At 41.2% G+C, this 21,775-nt stretch overlaps 1 protein-coding gene and 2 long non-coding RNA genes across 22 annotated transcripts in view; 1 reads left to right on the top strand and 2 right to left on the bottom strand.

Moving 5' to 3' along the window:
• Window positions 1-3,452, top strand: part of Ctl2 (Choline transporter-like 2) — an 81,677-nt gene extending 78,225 nt beyond the window's left edge. For all 20 annotated transcript variants that reach the window (XM_086972367.1, XM_022850151.2, XM_022850153.2 and 17 more), the window contains 2 exons: window positions 59-397; window positions 740-3,452. In XM_086972367.1, the coding sequence (XP_086828493.1) occupies window positions 59-397; window positions 740-1,114 (714 nt within the window). In that variant the 3' untranslated portion in view covers window positions 1,115-3,452. The remainder of the gene's footprint in view (window positions 1-58; window positions 398-739) is intronic.
• On the bottom strand, window positions 3,220-5,770 carry LOC147752163 (uncharacterized). Its single transcript, XR_015314866.1, has 2 exons — window positions 5,375-5,770; window positions 3,220-4,131 (listed from the first exon to the last, which is right to left on the bottom strand). It is a non-coding gene; the product is annotated as an uncharacterized LOC147752163 (long non-coding RNA).
• Window positions 5,771-17,137: 11,367 nt separating this feature from the next.
• LOC147752162 (uncharacterized) lies at window positions 17,138-18,681 on the bottom strand. The gene is made up of 2 exons (XR_015314859.1): window positions 18,442-18,681; window positions 17,138-17,522 (listed from the first exon to the last, which is right to left on the bottom strand). It is a non-coding gene; the product is annotated as an uncharacterized LOC147752162 (long non-coding RNA).
• Between the last annotated feature and the right edge of the window lie 3,094 nt (window positions 18,682-21,775).

The raw sequence follows: 21,775 nt of genomic DNA, 5'->3' as shown, positions 1-21,775 counted from the left end.
GAATTCGATATTGAGCGTCATTTGTTTCTACGCTTTGTTATTGGGGTTCGTTTTGCAGGACATTCCCAAGCTGACGGTGTGCTCAGCTATGTGGGCGACGACTCGATACCATATGGGAACGCTAGCTTTTGGCTCTCTGATTATCGCAACTGTGTCGTTTATTCGAACGATTATCGAGTACATCGAACAGAAGCTGAAGCAATACGATAATGAAGTAACGAAAGCGCTTCGTTGTTGTTGTCGCTGCTTCTGCTGGTGCCTAGAGAATTTTCTGCGTTTCATTAATCGCAACGCTTATATCATGACGGCAATCTATGGCGAGAACTTCTGCGCGTCAGCTAGAAGGTCCTTCCTTTTGTTAATGCGCAACGTCGTCCGCGTCGTCGTTGTGGACAAGGTTAGCAACAGACAATCTAGACCTGGCTAACACACAGAATCTCCACGTTTCATTATACACAGCGCATAAGTCTCATAAACGATGTCAGTCATGCACAAGCTTAAGGGGAAGACTTTCAGTCTGTCGATAGATTTTTGCCCGCTTTTATACAATATTCTGTCAAAATGCGTGTCGTGTGCGGATTGAGCACCATACATAGCCTCGGAACGATATAATCATAAGCACGACTAGACTTACGAACAGATCTCATTTCCACTTTTTCTCCACACCTGATATTCAATTTCCTTACTTCCGCATTTATTTTGTTCTTATGCCTTTATTGATGCCTCTGTAAATCTGCAGGTAACCGACTTCCTCCTTTTGGCTTCGAAACTTGTCGTCGTTGGCATCACTTCCGGTCTAGCCTATTACGTGTTTTCGGGCAGCTGTGAGAAGTTGAATAGATACATCCCCGAACTCAACTACCCCTTATTCCCCGTGTTCTTGATTGCTTTTGGCGCCTATCTGATTACGACATGCTTTTTCGATGTGTACAACATGGCCGTCGATACCCTATTTCTCTGTTTCCTAGAGGACTGCGAGCGACATGACGGATCGAGAGAAAAACCTTACTTCATGTCGAAAAAGCTGATGCTGATTCTCAAGAAAAAGAATAACGGTACCTTAGTCGATTCGTCCTCACAAGCGAAAGGAAAAAGTTCGAAAACTAACAACTGAACGCGAGAAGATAGGACTGGCGACCTGAACAAGCATGGCGGTAGACGCATGGATGCCTTGTACCGCCTATAAAACAGGATTTTTAAAAGACGTGGTTATTTTACGAAAATCCCTAATATTCCAGGTAACTCCGCTGTTTTAAACGCATTAACTTACTGGCCGGGTCACACAGACACGAATATTAAGCTAAAACAGGCCGTAGTAGATAGATTCCGTTTTCTTACCAAATCCAGTCCAAATGGAGAGAAATGCGCAGGGCGCGCGCTACATTTCTGACTGCATCGTTTCTATATATAACGCAAACGATGATGTATAATGATATGTAAAGTGTTACGTCCAGTAGAAATTGAATTACGACTAAATAGTGTTACGGCTATACTGATAATCACTTGGGCATTCAAAGAATAATTACAAGTATCTAAATGACGTAGATGGGAACGAGCAAAGGGCAAAAAGACCAACGAATGCAATATAGGGTCTTTGAAACAAGGGGACCTAATCCGTACATGGTGGACATGACGTTAGCGCTCGCCGGTGAATTTCTTCAGGACTGACCGAAAAGTTGCGGGAGTGTGTAAACACTGTCGAGCTAAAAGCGATCGTCAGTGGCCGATGAATGAAGGTTAACAACTTTCAACAAGCAACAACTAAATCAGTTGTATTCGCTACTGCTAACCACAGGGATGACACAACGATGTATAGCGATGATATATGTTTCGGGATTGTTTCGGTCACTACAGGCGAACGGCTACACGCACAGGACCAGCACACAAAATCACGACTGCAGCGTAAGTTCAAATCCTTGACGTGCAATTCCTAGCTATATGCCAAAATCCTGAACAGAATCTAGAACAAAATCTAAACAGTCTTCTTTTATTGACTGCAACAGCAGCCCATTTTGTGCAGTTATGTATCTAGAGACGAGTATTTGTATTAGTCTTTTAAAAAAAAAGAACGATAAAAGGTCGCTAATTCAAGTGCTGGATGGCCCATCGAGCAAGTAAGCTAGCTATACAATAAAGTTCAACCCAGATTTGAACGCCTCGCGACGAAGAAATTCTTGCCACGAACAGATCTTCCTTTTTATGATGACCGCCATTCGTTCATTAAAGGACCGACACGCAACACTAACTCGTGTACACACACAGCCGTAAAAACGTCTTTCAACTACATAACTATATAATAGGTGACAAGAGGCTTGAAAGCTATTAATAACGGTGAATCTCATTACTGATTTTATGTAATCTATTTATTTTTGTATGTTCACTATTTTTCTTCTTTATCTTATTGTCGTATTTACATGACTCCATTTGTCTCTTCGATGAGAGTAGATTTTAGCATTATTTTCCTCTATTTTTTTCTAGTTTTGCGCGTCTCAGCATCTTTGTCAGAGTACTATTTCCATGTCTGAGTGTTCCATAAACTGAGCTCGTTGATTATGCATTTTCAGATACATCACACTCTTAGTAAACCTCTCACTTGACACTGAGATTTAATCGGTTAAGGCGTGACACCTGAAATAGGTACCGATGCCATAGCTGTGTATATCATTTAATGAAGTGCTCAAAATAATTTAATTTGGCACTCGTTCGCTGATGGAATAGGGCGAAACGTTGACGAATAGAATTCGACTACTATTTAAACATTCACAGTTATATATTTTTTATAACCAAGAGACTGAAATATAGTGTAATACTGCAAGCTCTTAAGAAAAGGTACAATTTCGAAATATAAAATTGCTCTAAAGTGTCATGTATATGTACGTACAAATATATACATTTGTCCAGGGAAGGTGATCATACCGATATAATGTCTAGTAGCAGAAACCCCCTGAAAGCAAACATCCTGTCAAAAAGATCAAAAGAAATATGGGATATTTTTTATGGAATCAATGCTGATGACAATGATGGATGGAATCGCCCCAATTAGCTTACCCGATTGGTAAACTATTGTTGTGCGGTTACGAAAGAACTTTATATATATATATATATAAAACTCCAAGTGAAACCAAGTTCTTATCATTAGCAGTAGTTTCAAATGGGGCTCACCTCATATCATGATGATTCGCAAATGAAAAAAGGAAACAAGGAAAGACCAACTGCGAATTGCTAGACATTCATTGCAGTAGATTAAATAACAAACAAAAAAAAGAAACACACCCATCCCACAAAACTGCAAATCTATACAAATGATATACTCTAGAGATAGAAGAACTGTGAAAGAAGGTATGAGAGTTCATTACTGCGTATGAATTAGTATCGTATCTCACGAGGTAATAGAGCATGTTGTCGTAGGGAAAAAAACATGCGGATTAAATAAATATTTGGCTTTTACATTTCGTTTCGGGTTGTCCTTGTGTTATCTCTACTGCGAAAACTAAGGAAGATATCGCGAAGTGTCGCATCGACGTAAAAATGACGTTATAGAGTAGAATAGAAGTCGTTTCGGTATTTTTACCCGTCAAAGGACAGAAATTCTTATACGATTTCAAGCAATGACATAATATATTTTGTAATGGTCCGCATCTTCGTCGACGATGTCCCAACTGTCAGCCAATTTATCTATTTACGCTTGCTAGAAATTTTCGGATCCGGCGTTGAATTCGTACAGCCACATCTTTAGACCTTCTCTATTGGCAAAGGTACGGTCACTACTTTCATTTGCTAATGATAGAAAAAAGTGATAATTGATCAGAGTGACGTCTCGAGAATATGGTGAGTGCAACAGAATCTTTTATTAACGTAATTGCAGGGTGAGCTTCGTTCTTTGTCAGGATTGCCTACTCCGTTGCGTAGCCCTGTTTACTCGTTGAATCTTGGCTATAAGTAGACTTTTGCTGACCGTCCTGTTCATCTTAAACAATTCGCAGAGCATAAATCCCTTCCAGTCTTCAACTCGAGTTATTGTTTCGTTGGAATGAAAATATCGTTGAACTCTGGCCTTCCGTGTACCTCTCAAAACTTTTCACTTTTTCCTTTCCTTCGTATCGACATGATAGAAGACATCATTTCCGACCGCTGTTGACAATTCGATATAAAAACCTGTTATTGTTCGGGGCCTTTGGATTGACAATGAGAAGTTTTGGAGGTGATCAGAAGCGATTTTTCTTCGTCACCAAAGCGGTAGCTCACAAGGCACTTAAGCTTATCACTTCTGAGTAAACCCCGTACGTCCAGTACGATCGTCGGTAGTCATGTTCCTCTAATATTCTCGTAGAGAGCACGATTTATTTGTCGACCGTCTCTGTCGTCTAACAGGCCCGAATGAAATCTTCAACGAAATTGCCGGTATAAATATAAGGGGCAGAATTTTTAAAATAGTAAAGAAAACTAACCAAATCACACTTTGTTTATTGTAAGGAGCGTAACTATAATTAAATCAAATATTTAACATATAAACAGAAACGTTAGTAAGAAAACTACTAGATATACATTAAATTTCTATTCGCAAGACTAATCTGACCGTATTTCTCTCAAAAAATCTCACAAGACATCAAGCACTTACGCTTCTCTTGGGCGTCAGCACTGGTAATCAGTTATTCCTAGTTTTTACAGAAATATCAAAGGGAACTATTACGAAGATCCAAACAAGAAACGTGATGAAGATTTTTGAATTACGTAAAGCTTATACACGCAGGAGCTGGTGTACAAATGACTACTAAGGATCGACATGGCCATAACGTAGGTTGGAATAAAATGTGTTAAGAGGACCAAATAAAGGGTCAACTTTTTTGTTACTGATTCAAGTTGTTTGTACAAGCTAAGTTTGAGCAGCGTTCAAAAGAGCGTGGACGCGATGGGTGATAAAAATCAAGGCACGTAGAACATCATCTGTGTAAATGATATCTATATATATAAAGAACGGCGCTTGATTATTGTCGATGACAGTATAAAACGTACTAAGTATTTCCATTTTCTTCTATACTTTGCCTAATGTATTAAGTGACTAAGTAGATCTCCGTATATTGACTGCTTGACATCAGGTTCAATTCATTGGTCTGTGACGAACATTTTGAATATTTATTTTCCCTTTTTGGTTGCTAATGTGGTTTTTTTAATAGCTAGAAATATGCAGAGTGAAATAAAGAGAGATATTTATCCTTCACACGGTCCTTTCATACTACGCTAGCCTGACCCTAATCTCTGTTTGCTCACAGCGTTCCTATTGAAGCTTAACAAGTGGCCCTATTCGTCGTCGTTGATTTCAGCAACGTGTGACAAATCGTTAAGATTGATTGCCATGTTGTTCAGGAGGACTCACCGCCTGTAGATGAAGAACATTGAGAAATAGGAAAACCTGCAATTGTGTCGCTCCGTAGAAGAACGGAGTTCGTTTTCTACGCGGCGGCCCTCGTTCTTTAGAAGCCATCCAAACATGACAGTTGACAGGGGCGGGGACAAAAGATGGCTAGGTGAAGGCAAATGGACAACTCATGCGCAAACAAGACAGGAGCGCCTTTGCTAACATATTTGGCACACTGCCGTCGCGCGTCGAAGGTCGAGGTAAATTAGAACGCTTAGCGCACGTTTTCTTTTGTTGATGTTCATTGTGAAGACAACGCTGTTCTCGGGAGGCGCGCATTTTTGGTGTTACATGGTTCATTGAGGACACGCTGAGAATTACAAGCGCAGACCCTGAGCGTAGTTGGGAGCATTTTTTTACGGTAATCAAACAATAACTATTGTACGCTTTGGGAAAGGCTAAACTTCTAGTGTATGAGGTGTAATAGTACTGATTGAAAATAGGGACCCTATATCGCTATACAAAGAGAGATACTTTCATGTATCACTTCATACTCAAGGAGCTCTTCCTTTATCTTTACTGGGCGACGCTGAGAAGATCGAGGTCACGGCCACATACCGACGGTCTCCCTAATCCACGTTATGAACGGAGCTTTTTAATCGGATCTACTATTGGGTGTGAATCGACTGGTTTACTAATCGTAGGCTTGTCTCAGGATTTTCCTGCGTATCGTGATTGCTTCCAGGCGCATAAGGTGTCTTAACGAGGAGATACCGGGGTAAAAATAGTAGTTTATTCTTCATGCATTGTAACTTCAGTATCACAGAAAAACCCGTATAGACTTAACATTGAGCTTCGAAGTTACTTCACTTTAATAGAAGTTTCAATTTCTTTCACCCTGAGCGGTACCTGATTCTGTGCTTCATTCGACTACCCGTACTTATCTTAATGGACTGAATGGGTGATCTGTTACGTAATGATAAATGGTGCTTGCCCGATCTGTTCTGTGTGCAGTGTGGGTATTCATTTCGATAGAGTATCTTCTAACTGATACAAACAACGTTCCAGTTCTGAATGTTTCCTTTACAATAAAACGATTATCTGAACTTTTTGTTAGAACGTATACCAGCAAACGTCGAGTGAGCGACTAGATTGGCGATAAAAAAAAAAAAAGTACAGGTTTATCAAGAGATAACGCCTGATTTAATTCTCTACTTACTGTGGTGGCACCAATTGACCTATTGAACTGACCTGTCACACGCGTTTCATCTCAATGGCATTGCATTTTGCTCGTTACCGAAGAGGTTGCTATGAAAACTTGGGATCACTGCACGGCTTTCAGTAAAGGACCAAGTAGATTAAGTCGATGTTCCTATTTTACTAACACTTCATAACAATGAGCTTTTCTTTTTAAGGCGGTCCAAGTAATACTTCGACATAATGACCGGACACCACGCGCACAAGCCTATTTTGTGTGGGCCGACTGCGGGGCTCAGTCACTTGGGTAACGCTCAGTTTCGCCGAAGCTGCTAGCCACCATTAGCTTTCAATTTGTAGCTAATTTTTCACCCTATACGATGTCGGACCATCGTACCACAATGCTACGAGAGTAGTTAGGTCAGATGGAGCGATGTTGCGCGGTTGGCAGCAGTCGACCGGCACTCTTGCCTAACTCGAAACGGAATTTTCGTAATTACTGTACAATTAGGCACAATATATTTTCCTATAGGGAGAGAACGGATCAATCTACCCTAAACAAAAAGTAATGTCGCTATTATCGATTAAATTCATATATATTGTCATATTATTTATACAGTATGTCGTATTAGGGAACGTACCGCTTCAGTGTCTCATAAATCAATCCTATTGCAACTTTGACAACAATCGCATAATTTCCCTTTAGACCAAATATATAGGTTGAGCTACGAGGGTGAGAAAAAGCAGCCTGGTATCAGTGGCTTTCTATACAGGTAAACGTCGTCCAAAACACTGAAACGGCCACTGGTGTAAGTTCGCGTTGAGCTGACGTCTGCGCAGTAGACAACGTCCCTAAAATTAATTTATGACAATTTAATTGCAAAAATCGATTTGACTGACCATTATTGACAGTCGGCACTCCGATTTTACTAGATCAACAAAGGCATACTTCGATAAATAAAATTATTATTGGACTAGATTCGCTGTTCCCGTGAAGCTGCAAACGGAAAACATGATGGGCAAGAACTGGGCGTATACGTCATTTGAAGCGGCGCATAGCAGCAACGCTCAACGTGAAGTCCGAAACGTTAACACACCATTGTTACCTGATGATTTAACATGTAGACCGATAGAAACTGCTGTGAGGTCGTCACTGCTGACGGCAACGACACCTTCAGTCTGACAATCTGTGCTGGTACCGTTACGCTTGCTTCTGTTTTCGATAGAGATACCATTAGGCGGATTACAGTGGCCACTAATGAAGAAATGGAGCCGCAGATTATGGGTTATTATTGCTATGAATCTGTTGGTGGTGCCATGGATTCTGAAGTAGTTTGGCAAAAAAGCCCGGAGGCAGTGGAAAGCTCCGCTGATGACAACGAAGGTGTCGGTTGAAGCGATCAGCTGGTAGCACTCGCAGCTAAATGGTGGCATTGCTAAGTGTGATATTTTCGAAGAAAGGCTTTTTCGATTCCGTAATTAACCCGTGCATTTTCAATGGTCTTCATTTGCCCTGTGCACATTATTTCGCAGTACTTGCTAAATGATATCATAAGGATAATGGCGGTGTTTTTTTACCTCATTGATGGAAATTCACCGACTGGGCCTAATATTTTATCTCTAATTGGACCGTAATTACCAACCTTTTGACAAATAAGCTTTAACCGTCTTGAACAAATCCGGACGTAGGATCCAGTAGGTATTTAGGCCTGTTCTGGAATACTGTTTTTGGGTTTCGTGAATATTGTATCACTTTATTGATACCGATCTTGTCGTTTCTATTTCCGCCACACGCGGCTCCCCTTGCGATTGTAAATAGTTCAATTAAAAACAAAAGTGATTACGGTGCTGTTTTGTACCGCTTTGCTGTTAAACGAACATCTGGTACCAAATCACCTGTTCCATTTGCCTCGAGTAAAAAAATAGTCGTACTAGGCCAAAGTATACGAATAATACGTACGGCGAAAAGATAACGTGTCCAGCTTCGCCTTGTAGATTAAAGTACCAGTCAAATTACATTGTGCTGTTATCCAATTTACCAGCTTTTCTTATGTTTTACCTTCAAAAATATAGCTAAGCGAAAAGACATATTTCAACAAAAAAAATGTGCCCCTACACGCACTAGAAGCGTCATTCCTAGGGTGTCATGTTTATTCAATATAACTGTCATCGACCGTGACTGGAATCTGAACCAGTCCTTTTCAAAATGCCCCTTCTTCCATTTTCCAGTAACTTTCAATAGTAACCGTGCGTGGACCCATCGTGGTACACGTGAAGTGTCTCTCAAACACGCTAGAGAGCAAGATTTGTTCTGGCAGAATTAAATTTCTGTCTGGTGGCGGTCGCAAGGCCTAAAAGAGCAAAAAAGCTATCGAAGGCGCAAAGGGGCACAGAAGATCTGGAAAAAAGACTAACCATTGGAGCTTATCTGAATGACCCTATCAGAGATTGGTGTTCTGCTCTTCAAAATGATCATTGTTTTATGCGGATCCAGGCTTCTTGAGCCACTTTGATGAAATACTAAGCCTCACTTCAACTCTAGGTTCTGTTGATCTTCATGTTGCTTCATGAAAGCTGATACTAACATACACCGTAAATTTTAGGTTAAGAAAAAGAAGGTTTTCGACTTTGCTATGCATAAAATCACTGCATGTTAGCTGGTCACCTTGAAAAGTTCGAGAAGTTGGTTTCCGCCGTACTAAGTCACGTATATATATTAGGTATGTTCGAGCACGTTTAAGACAGCGCAAGAATATCTCATCCGGCGTAACTAAGGAAAATTACTTTTACTAGATGCGGCTTTAAACATGATGTTTCCCAGAGGAGTAGGTAAATCTCTGAGAGACTCGACAGGAGAAATAGGTGTGGACGTATCCTTTCGTATTCTTTTTATATAGTTCCATAATAACTCTTGACCGCCTGACAAAATGTCGTTACAGTATGCTTGTATATAAGCTAATGAAAGAATAAATTTATGAAATATAATAAAACGACCGATATAAGAGAAGCTGGCCCATATTCTGCTGGTATTATTATGAACAGTAGCCTTAGCATATATATAATAAGTTTAATTTTTTAATGACTTCACATATATATATATATATATACATATATAGTCGGTGAATTTATTGAAAAATTAAACTTTTTTAAATAATAACCTTTCGTTATTTATTCACACGAAATTATATCACATAGCGCCATTGATACGTTTCGGGGACATACAAATTGAAATTACTATTACCACTAATCCGTTATACCTCTAGAAATATGTGTGTTGTAATGTTTGGAATTGGCCGTCCATGGTTTGTGTACCTGTGAGGTCAGTAGCTTCTGAACTGGTTCTAGATGATGCATTTCACGTCTTCATTTCACAGAACAAAAAATTCACGATAACGCTCTAATTCTTTGTTTTTTTTTTTTTTTTTGTTTGCCAGTCATGCCCGGGTCGCCGGGTTGTTTTTCCTTACATGGTTCGGTTTAGCGTGCAGTGTCATTATGGGCAACGATTTTGGCATCCGATCGTTCTACTGAAGAATCTGAACTTTTGTGACATTCACCGGAATGAAATATCACACTTCAATATACAGTAGCGACTTAACAACGACGGCAGTGCAGTTGAAGCATTTTTCGGAGTTCCGTACCCGGGACCTTCAAATGATCCCCGTTGCTTCCATGAAGTTCTCCCCCAAACAACTGTTTAGCATATTAGCGTCCACGTGGAAGCCAGGTTGTACACAAAAGCCCGGGACATGTTGCTGATGAAACGACTAGCTTCAACTAAACCTCTCCCTATTTGAACAACTGAAGGAAGAAGGATTCGAAAGCCGGGGATAGATAGCCTATTGTGCTTATTAACTACGCAAACGGACATACTGCTGGAATTAGCCACGAGTTAGATTAGAGAGGCCCATAGCTTGTGCATTTCGCCGATCTTATCATCGTCAATACGTGATATTTGATTATTGACTGGTTTTCTTTGCTTTGTAGATCTTGGCCTGCTTCAAGCCAATGGTTACTGGGGCCATTTGGACCGGGTTAAAGCCCTACAATGGCTAGCTAGACATTCCACTTAGGCGGAGAGTCCGACTGTGTCATGGTCATCTATTGACCGGTATCGCTCAAGGCTTATTTCACGCGGCGATAATGGACGCCGGAGTGCCCACCTACAATTACGCTGAAACTCCAGTAGATTACATAGATCGAGTGGCTCAAATCGCCGAGGCACGTAATGGTTGCCTTCGTAGTCACGGACACCGACCTGAACATCAAATGCCCTCAGCAATAAACAGTCAAAATATCCTTGACTCACTACTGCTGATACCCGCAACGCGTCTGACTGAAGTTCAGTAACATTTCGGGTCTAGTTAAACCTACATGTTCCAACCAACCTATAACAATAACGCGTTTCTCTGCACGACGCCCGAATGTATTACTAACAGGGAATGTTTTCGGGTGTTACTACTCGTTATTATCGGCAACACGATTAACAAAGGTCTGTTTCCTTTCATCCACTGAGCCCAAGGTTCGAAGCCATGCTGAACACGCGTTTACATCTGGCGAAAGTTAGGGGGGTAGTAACATCGATTTATGATAGCGTCGGCGATCGACTATAGAAGCAATTGACCTCGAAAAATGCAGCCTGTAATTTATTACGACATGCAGCCGCGCATTTCATTGAAGATAAGTCGTTTATTCATATTGTGATAAATTTCGCTAATCAGTCTAACGTATAATTTTCGCTGGGATCGTACCCACATCGGTGAGGCTTGTTCTGGTGAAAACCGGGACACAGGAGGATGTTCTACACAGCTGTAGGAACCAGTATTTGTATGTGGCTAAGGAAATGTAAAATGACGACACGGTGTGCATCTGGAACAGCATTCAAATTATATCAGGTCTTAGCGCTAATCCTGGGAATGTTCTCCTATAAAATCGAAGTTAAATGAACTTGTCAGCTACGACAAGTGGGCAAATAACCATTTTGCTAGAGCGAGTTCACGTGTATCGCGGAGCCAACCTGCGCTTCGAAAGGGTCGCGCAGGTCGACCAAAGTCAATTTTAAACCTGTTGCCCGTTGTACGATTATTTAATGTCGACATATAAGACCCCAGCCGGGCTGCGCGAACAAAGGTTTCTCTTTTATCATGCTATTCTGCTACACATATGCTAAGTTAAGGGTCAAATGAGGTAAAGTACAGTCTAAATACGAACTGCTGCTGGGTAATAGACAGCCGGTGATACCGACGTAACCATAGTAGTCAATTCTGTTTGGCAAATACTTTCATTAAGGTGTTACCGTGGCTGAAACGCCGGCCCCCGCCCAGGCATAACTAATTATCTAATTACCTAAATTCGAATAGTATAAACATAAGGTATGACGGTGGGTGTTCTTTTTTCAACTTCATGTAACTCATATATATCATAAGCTTCTCTCAGCGTGAATACGCCAGTATTAAGATTACACAAGCATCGAGCCTCCCTAGATTCCTAACTGCTTCATGTTCTAACACGGTTCACCACTCAAAATAAAGAGAAGCCGAAGTCGGCTGCTTCCAACGTGGGATACCTTCTATGTATTGACTGGTGCGCGTTCCCGGGAGAACCCGAATAATTAAGATTAATTCAGCCTTTCCAGAATCTATAGCGGTATCTCGCTTGCATTGCAGACATATCGACAGACAAACACAATGACTGCGTCTGGTGACACTCGATCCCGCCAGTTGAGCTCTTCCTTCAGAGCTCAGCAGGCAAAAGTAGGAAAATTTATGTAAAACAGGACTCGTGCGTAAAATAAGGCTTCACTGTAGCTGCTAGAGTTAAATTTGAGGTGGTCGAGGTTTGATGCCGAGTGTAAATGAACCCAGTTTTGTGTTAGAGGTGGCCAGCTGTCTGAAGCAATATCAGCAATGCTGAACGCAAAATTTTAGTTACGTAAAACGATTATTAATTTAATAATTTATACATATATTAACATTTAATAATATAATAAGGGTATATAACAGACGAGAGCAGTCATTGTGATCAGGACTACACTTCTTGCAACGATGATTGTCCACACTCGGTATGATTGCGTATATTATTATCATTAAAAATTTCATCACTGCTGAATTCTTTTCTTATACTACTTCGATACAATAACCTTGAATGAAAAACTGCACGTCCTTACGAATTACATGCTCTTACTTACCCAGTGTAGCATGTGAGGTTAAGATACGAGCTGACAAATGACTACCTATAAGAAATTTCGAATATATTGCTTTATTGATGCAACTGCCCAAGATATGTAACGCCCTTAACGATAACACTGTCTAGCCAGCTAGGAGGACTGTCTGTATTTTGCAACTTTAACACCATACAAAGAGAGGTTCCGAAATCTTGAAGGGGTTGCCGAGTTTGGTAGCGTGTGTTAGGGTCTACATGCTTTGTGCTATTGGTAAAACAGGGAGCCACTAGCGACGACCGTTTGTCCGATTGGAACCTTGATGGGGTCCACAGGGGTGTGGACACAGAGCGGGGCCGGACCACGGGCGTGAAAGTGAAATTCTGATTGAGTTTGTGCCCTCAGGGGGCCTTGTCCTACAAGGCCTAGCTCAGGCCTGCAGTCATATTGAAAGCTTAGCTTCTCAGTGGGCCAGGCCAAGCGCCTGAGCAAGAAATTCAGCTGTCGAAAAGGACTGAGCACAGCAAGGAGGGGCGGATTGCTGTTCTGTCTGCTTCGGATGCTGTTGAGGATGAATAGCTGAAAAAAATAGTGAAAATACTTTTTCCTTGTGCAGTTGAAGAGATTAAAGGGGAAGCGTTCGATTTCTCCATTTTAGAAGGTCTAAACCTAGGCGATCACGTCACGATATCTCTGCTGTAGGAGTATGCATAAGCATTTATACGTGCGATAATTGACAATCCGAAGGTTCGGAGGCGCACGCAGGCACATTTTGCTAGTTGTTTAGCATAATTGTTTAACGTTAAAATTTGCCTATTTTTATCCATATGTATAACTATTTAAGCTTAATACAGTAGATACCAATATGTCCGCAAATTGTGACAAGAACGATACGCTGGACAATGAAATTCGTGTTGCAGGGTGACAGTTCTTTTGTTTGGAGAGAACCACCTACTTAGATCCGATTGTCGCACAGAGGGTTTGCGCATGATCAGTTTTTTGCAGTTAGCGCCACTGCAAACGTAGCAGCGCCGTGTACCTACGTAATGTAGAGCAGCAAACGGTAAACGGCAGCGCCATGATTTTCTCGATAATCTTGTAGTTTTGTTCGTCGTCCGTACGTATGTTTACGAGCAATGAGGCATGTTTCCGAATTGAACCGACTATCTGTGGTTGAAGTTTCCAACTATCGGCTAGCTTTACTATGACGGGAGTGTTCGCAACGGATAGTTTTTCTAAAGGTTGAAGAACAATTACACACTAATTCTAAAACACTGGGAAGTTGTTACTAAATTTAACGAGGCTCGTAACTCGCACTCGATTAGGTATATTAATCAAATAAAAATATCATCTCGGTGGACGAGCGATCCAAGCCTCCTGCAGCCGTATTCCAGTCTGCTTCAACGCCCTACCTTTGATTGATGTCTCCTTATTCCTCACTATATAGAAGGTAAACCTAAATGTGCCTTCGTCAAGAAGCAAATTACCTCCATCTTGAACAGTCTGTGTCGCCGCTTATTTTAGACTTACCCTAGTCCGTTTTTGCCTTCTTTTCTGTTATCTTTAGTCTATAATTAACAAAGCTGTTTGCTTCGCGCCGGCGAAAACGTGGAGACCTGTTGTTTGTCGTCGAGGAACTACATTCATAGGAGTATTACTACTGATGGGCGTTACAGTGATGCATAAACTCGTTCAACGCTACAGCCCGAGGCACCCTAATATTTTTGGAAACATACAGAAGATCAACAAAGATATCTTTTATGTCTATCAGGGTACCGGAAACAAGAATCGGAAAACGTATGGTTTGAGGGCCATGGCAATGGCCAAAGAGTTTCGACATGTCGGCCGCGTTCTCCGCCACTTGAGGAATTAAACCTATCAAGCAGAAGAGGTTGTTGCTAATTTTGAGAACCTTCTCGTGGGTAATAACACCACCGCCTATAAGATCTTCCCCAACCCGCTTTACCTCGTTAATTTGATTAACGATAGTCATTACGTCCTGCGTAAGTGGGTTAAGCGCCTCGTGACTTAGAAATAACCTTGCCAAATTAGCAATAAGTGGACTAAGTGCCGAAAAGATGTTGCTTAAGACCTTGGCTGCACACACACCGCTTTCACGAATCGGTCTATTGCACTGATATCAATCAAGTCCACCTTGGAACGTTGGGGAAGGAGTTTATTCGACATTCTAAAGCCTGACGAACCGCTCAATAGTGTATTTCCTAAAGGTCCATTTGGTGCCAAATCCATATTGGGTAGGTTAAACATTAGGATATGCGCCGGCATCCGCATCATGGATGATAACGAAAAATGCTATAATAATCAATAGAACTGTCTCAGCGATTATCGACTTGCGTATTCTAGTCGTTGAAAATTTTAGTTGCACTAGAATCCTTTGTCGGTGTTGGCACAGCTGTTATTATTATATATATATATATATATATATATAGCAGAGATGTATTATCGACCAACTTCATAGTACTGCAGACACTAAGCAGAAGGCCCCATTCAGGTTTCTTGTACTGAATAGGGCGGGAAAACGTTGCCGGCTTTAAACATTATTATTACTGTTCTCATCATTATATATATATTGTAATCATATGTGCATATACTCTGTAGCAGTATTCATTTTCTCTTTCAATTATTGAAGTACATTCTTCGGTCGTGGTCGAGTGAGCGAATTTAAAGGTCTCTAGCACCACTGTTTAATTCACAGGAGCATGTATAGAGGCTATCATACCACTCGATTAAAGGGAGAGCTCATTCGTTGCCACTTACAGTTCATAATCATGGGGTCGTCAACGAGGTACATCTTGTCCTATAGATATGTCTAGGATTTTCCGAGGCCTTAGCCTTCAGAGCTAAAACAGACGGAAGAAAAGTCTTCTGACAAGCTCCAGATGAGTGGGGTTCGAGGAAACTTCTTGTCACAGGAAGGGACCTTTGGAAACGTCCACACTGCGTGTGACTGGCACCCGGACCACATGCTATCCTTTATCGGCAGCAACATCCGTGATGGGCTCCGCGCACTACTGCCGACTCTAGCCAAAAGAGTCAAAGAAAAAATTTACCAAAGTAACAGCATAATAGGTTATATTGAAAAACGGTTTTCCTGGATGATCAGCATGCGCAAGATTATTAACTGTTTGCCTATAGATATTAATGAAGCTCAAAGAAGGAGAAACAAGACCGTAACTGGAATCAAATTATGCGGTTCGGTTCGGTTCTGTTATTGCATCTCGACCTATATATTGCTTTGAATAGTTGTATTTCAAATGCCTCTTTTGCAACAGACTTTTTTGCCGCGACCTAACTATGGACCCTTTAGGCACTACGCTTAACCTAACAAACATGAGGCACTGAGCATTTTCTGTGGCCTGAATTTTCGTTGATGGATAAATGTGTGTACGCCAGAACTGTCGCCTCATACCGATTGCGCTGCGACAATTAGTGATTCTAGCCACGGCGTGTCCTAATAGCGGAGGACGGATAGTAAACTCTGCTAGTACATAAATGCTAAATATTGTTACAGGACAATGCAAGATAAGATTAACGAATTTGTTCGTATCATGTCTCTTGTAGACAAAAACTACGACAATGATAAAATGGATGGTTTATGCCGTCGAATCATAAACTTCACGCCGAAGTTGATTCTCGATCGCACCTGTTAGGAACTTAAGACCAACACCAATGTTGAGCCATTACGCTCACACGAGCACATACACATTCATACCTCATGTAGTATGTACAAATGGTACATAAACACCATCGTAAGTTTTAAGCCGTTTCTCATAAGTCAATGATTCGTTTGCAGTATTCTCATAAATAGCATAAGTTTCGTTGGCCTTATCTAGTATCTACTTCAAATAATTCCAAAGTCCCGGAAACTGAACTAGGTTCTAAGGACGCTCGAGTATCTGGGATACGCTTTGGAAAGTCGGTATCATAAAAGCTGTCGTGCGTCGGTCAGCCAACAACTTGATACCCAGAAACTCTATCGTTAAAGTACATTCGAACGTGAGAATTCCAGTTCGATTTCCGGGGGCCGCCACAATTAATTAGTCACATCTCCATTGAGACGTGGGTGGCCTAATTAATTTACTGTGTATATATATATAGTACAATCAAAGTAACACCTATTATTACTGCGAATTTCAATGTAAAAACGAATAATTTTATCTATAACACAATCGTTTAGTTAGCAGTATGCGTAAATATTGCTTCTATTCATAAGGTTACGCCACAGAGAAATGTTGCATTGCGCTAATCTTCTCCCAGATCATTCTGTAATACAATTCAGGATCTGTGGACTATACTGATTCAAGGTCGCTTGCATTTTTTGAAAAATATAATTTGCCTTCTTTATCAGTATCTCATTCTGCTTCTCGTTATCTGGATCGAACACTTTCAGGATATCGATGAGGTTTAGGTACAGGACGGGGATTTTATACAGTAGTACGGCGATATTTTTCGTAATTGTAACCAGTTTCCCGAACTCCATAGTCTTGTCCTGAATAAAATCTTCCCCGGCAACAAGGCATTCATAGACCAATCTTTCACACTCCCTGAGCTCTCCGACTAAAGGCTGTAATGCAGGATGTTGACTGGCAGTATCTAGTAGACGTTCCTGGAGCGGGTACAAAATATCGAGAGTGGTAGTAATCTTTTCTCCAGCACATTTACCCCGTCTGGAGATGGAATCGGCGGAAAACCAATCGAGCATGTCCCGAAGGTCGCCGCGAGCTCCAATGGCGGCGTATATCGAGAAGACAATAATTGCAAAAAGCGCTCTCATCATGATCTAATTTTCTGGAAATTTTCAAAAAAAAAGATTGCTACTTGATCATATATAGTCGTGTACATCTATAGCGACCATGTGAAATTAACACAGGACTGCCTCAATTCTTTACAAACGCTAAATAAGTCGCCCCTACCCTCGAATAACGACAATATGCTTTCAGATAATGCTTTTGTTCGATGTATTGATCGATGAGGTGAAACATTTGAAGGATGGACCATGCTGATGATGTTATCTTCGGATATATTTGCAATGCACCACACTATCCAACCATTAATACTGCTGATATGGAAAGCTATGTTAAACATTGAATATGGGCATAGGGTCTTCCTGAGCAGGAAACTCATCATACATCGTTAAATAATTGAAGTGAAGAAAAAAAAAATGATGATACACAGTAAATAGTTCTATAGCCGTCCAAAAATTTAATGTAGTAATGTGCCTGCTACTCATAAAGGTAATCCTCCAATAGTAAAATCAATTTTTAGAAAGCTCAACGGTTAATAAGTTACACACTTTTTCTAGCCCGGGCCTTTTGCAGTCAATACAGAAACCCTTACTAAATAGTTACTCAAAAGGCTTAATAAGTTGGGCAAAGTTGAGCGCCGCTATTATCATGTAAGCTAAAATGAGTCAAATGTATAGAAGCCAGACCAGGTCTTGTGCTTTTGGAAGCGCGTCCAAAAACACGAACCGACCCCCTTCCCTCCCCCCGACTACACAGTCGGCCCAACAGTTGCGCAGACAACGCACAAATTCTGCCCTACGACCATGTTGATACTGACAATTCAAACTATCTGCAGGTCTCTTGGTCATCGGACAGCAAGTTCAGCCATTGTACAGCCGTGACCACAAATAAGCTATTCTTAATGACGTATACGTCCGACGACTATAGTCACACGAGCTTTTCACTACATGTTGTGTACGTACCGCGCCTTCAGAGTATGAAACCGATTTCTAGCCTTCTAGTACCCGTACACTTTAATAAGCGGCTGTATAGTGTGGATGAGATAGGCTAGACTTCATTTTGGAAACAATCTATTTTCCTTGAATCTCGTTGTTATAACTGGCTGACTCTAAAGGAATGAGGTTACTACAAACCACTACCCTAACACAAATAGTAGTCTATTTTCGACAATTTTGGTCCTGCTATAACGCGCATATTAGGCCGAAAAGTAACGCAGCCTACCTATGAGCGTGTTTTTCGACTACTGGCGAAGGTGTAAGCTTCTGTGCGTTAAATATTACAATTTCGAATAGGATACGTGTATTTGTGTCGGGCTATTTTGTATACCAGTAAATATCTAACTCACATTTCGGTGCTGTCGTTTGGTTGCACCGGCTTCAGTGAGTTCTATCTGTCTAAAGAACGAGGGTAACCGATCCTGTGTGCCTCATTAACTTTCCCTCGACTAGATTTCCAACCATTAAATTCGACTATGCATTTATGGTTTCCTCTGAAAACGCATTACAAAAACATTGATGATTTAGGCACAGCACAAACTGTATGTGATCCCCACTTCGAGAGTCCTACCGAACAGTAAATGTAAATCATTATTATACTGTAACCTTAAACATGCCATAGTTTCCTAATTACCCAGTTAACTACGGCGGATTACTTCATACGTGATACGCTATCGCACTAAACTAATTTCACTAGCAGATTAAACCCGGTTACACGCATTTTTATTATATCTTTATTAATACTAGTTATTTCAGCCGACTTTATTATTGGTGTTGCTGTTATTGTGGCCAACAATAGATAGGCCAGTTTCGTTTCTGTTAGGCCCTATTATAATTTTTCTTATTTTCAATTCGTTTGCTCAATGTCAAAATTTACGCTTCTTACCTTATTGCGACTGTTATTTATGTTGTTATTGAGTCGCGAGGTCTTGCTTCCGCGCGGTCCAGGGGGCGTACGCTAGTGTGAGCGGTATGTTTTGAGAGCGGAGCTCTCTCTTGGGTGGCCACGTCGCTGTCCACCTCGCACCTCAATCTCCCGCGGCTCTTGGGCTCAGTGGACGCGCCAACGATGGCAAGGACTCTCGAGATGAGTGGTGGGCTCAGGTGGCCTTTAGCTGCACTGCGGTACGGACTCGACAAAGATCGGGTCTCATCAACCCGACGACCCCCGGTCGAAGTCCCGTTGGCATCCGTTGGCTCGAGCGCGAAAGCCCCCACCGGAGGACCAGGCGAGTAACATGGATGCATGGAACAACGTAAAGCAAACAATAATACTGCCTGCCCAAAGCAGGCTAGCAGTGTACCCAATCGGTGGGCCCAGATGGAGCAGGAGGGGACCCGTTCTCACGCTATCGATGTCCTCATCAGCTACTGCTGCTTTTTCCTGGCGGTAACGGCAGAAATTGCTGGCAAAGCTGGTGCAAAACCTTCGCTTGTTTTGCATTTGTTCCGTTTGGTTTGCGCCGTCGCTACTGCTGCCGCTGCCACTACATTAATGGCACTACTCTCACATTCGTGTGATACTGTCCGTTCTACCCGACATAGGGGAGCGGAATGTATTGTGTGACATGTAGACAAGCGGGTAAAGAAAAATGTTTATTTGCTCACGTCGATAAAGGTACGCGTGCTTTAAATACATAAATAAATAAATAAAAGTACGTGGTCGCTTCTAGTACGACCTGAAGAGTCAAAGGAAATCTGTCCTTATTAGGATGAGCGCGCTAATTGACAAAAGCATAGAAAGGATTAAACGATTATATATACCCATATATGCTATGCTATCCTTTTCGAATTCTATAACTATTGCGCATATTTGAAAGGTATGCGCTTATATTGAACTTCCACTGGTGTCGTTTGAAGAGAAACGCCGTACATTCCCCTTCGTTAATTTTCGTACATACGAGCACCTCTGATTTCTATTATAATAATTTAGCATTTAATTTTAGCTATATAAAAGTCGAAACAAGAAATTGAATTTCAATAATCTATTAATCTATAAAAGCACATATTTTACAAAGAACCTTAAATTGATGCTTGTCATTGTACAGACAAACGATACATTATACAGAACACATTTCTCGGACATCTGGCTCACATATGCAACTACCCATATAAAAACAATATAGAGAGCATCAATTGCTAACCTCGCTGGCACAGTAAGATCTTTTTCAATGGTTTCAATTTTAAGTTGCATTCATTTTATCTTAACTTATGAACAAAGTCGGCGTCATCGTGTCACCAGTCTAGTCGACGCTTGCGTCAACTGAACAGAACACTTCTTCGTTAACTTCAGCGTTATAAAAAAGTACAACGTCATGCACAGTAAAAAGGCGGCAAACCAGAAGTCTAACAAAGTGAAACATCGTAGGGAGCATTAGGAACACCCCGTTTGCCAGCCAGGGGCAAAACAGACATGCTTTCGCTTTTAAAACGAGCTCCACCCGCTGGAACTGCGGCTGGCAACACCAACATCACTGGCGACCGATAGATCAGCCATGTGTATCTTGGACTAAAGGCTGGTTGCAGTGGGGGAGCAAAGCAGAAACAAATTGGGACAGGGGCAAGAGGGCGTTGTGCGTACGTGCTCCCCTTGTTTCATACCATAGAAACCTTAGTATGGCTACTTCGCAAGGTAACTTACACACCTAAGCTACATGACGCGGAAGCATTCGAAAAGTTGCGCTCAGGCGACTGCAAGAGGCATTCACTTGCCTTGAAGCGGGAGAACCGTTAAGGTTTTGCATGATGGCGATGCGATCGTCTGTTGTTTAAAATCAAAGGATTGATCTCTGGGGAAAATAATACTAAGAAAACTTTTCGTCCAAACTATCCTAACCTCGCATGTTCCCTTGTCAGCCTTTACAAATGAGTGTATTTACCACTGGTCTGATAATATTAACAGGCATTAGAATTTTTTTTATTGGAGTAGCTCTAGTGAAAAAACAACTACCTTGCATTATTATAATGGTTGCTTATGCGTATTACCATTTGTGTGACCCTTGACTAGTGACGATAAATAACAAAATCATCGCTATTTAACGTAGTAACACACATTTCTTATTTCGTCAAACTTACACAACGAACTTAAGGATACAATAACTTTTCCTTATTAGCATTAAGATTTGCAATCGCAATTAGCCACCACTGGCCGTTCGTAGGCATTGAAGGATGACTCCGTTGAGCGGGCAAAACAAATATGAAAACGTACGCCGAAGCCAAAAGATGCCACTTTGTTCCAGTAATGACTATAGTTTTTTTTTTTTTAGATAAAGCTCCGCTTCACGTTTCAACGTTACCAGCC

This window comes from Varroa jacobsoni, unplaced genomic scaffold (genome assembly GCF_002532875.2).
Source record: "Varroa jacobsoni isolate VJ856 unplaced genomic scaffold, vjacob_1.0 scaffold_1446, whole genome shotgun sequence".
Classification (NCBI taxonomy): Eukaryota; Metazoa; Arthropoda; class Arachnida; order Mesostigmata; family Varroidae; genus Varroa; species Varroa jacobsoni.
The sequence above is the reverse complement of the archived record's forward strand: the minus strand, read 5'-3'. Positions and strand labels throughout refer to the sequence as shown.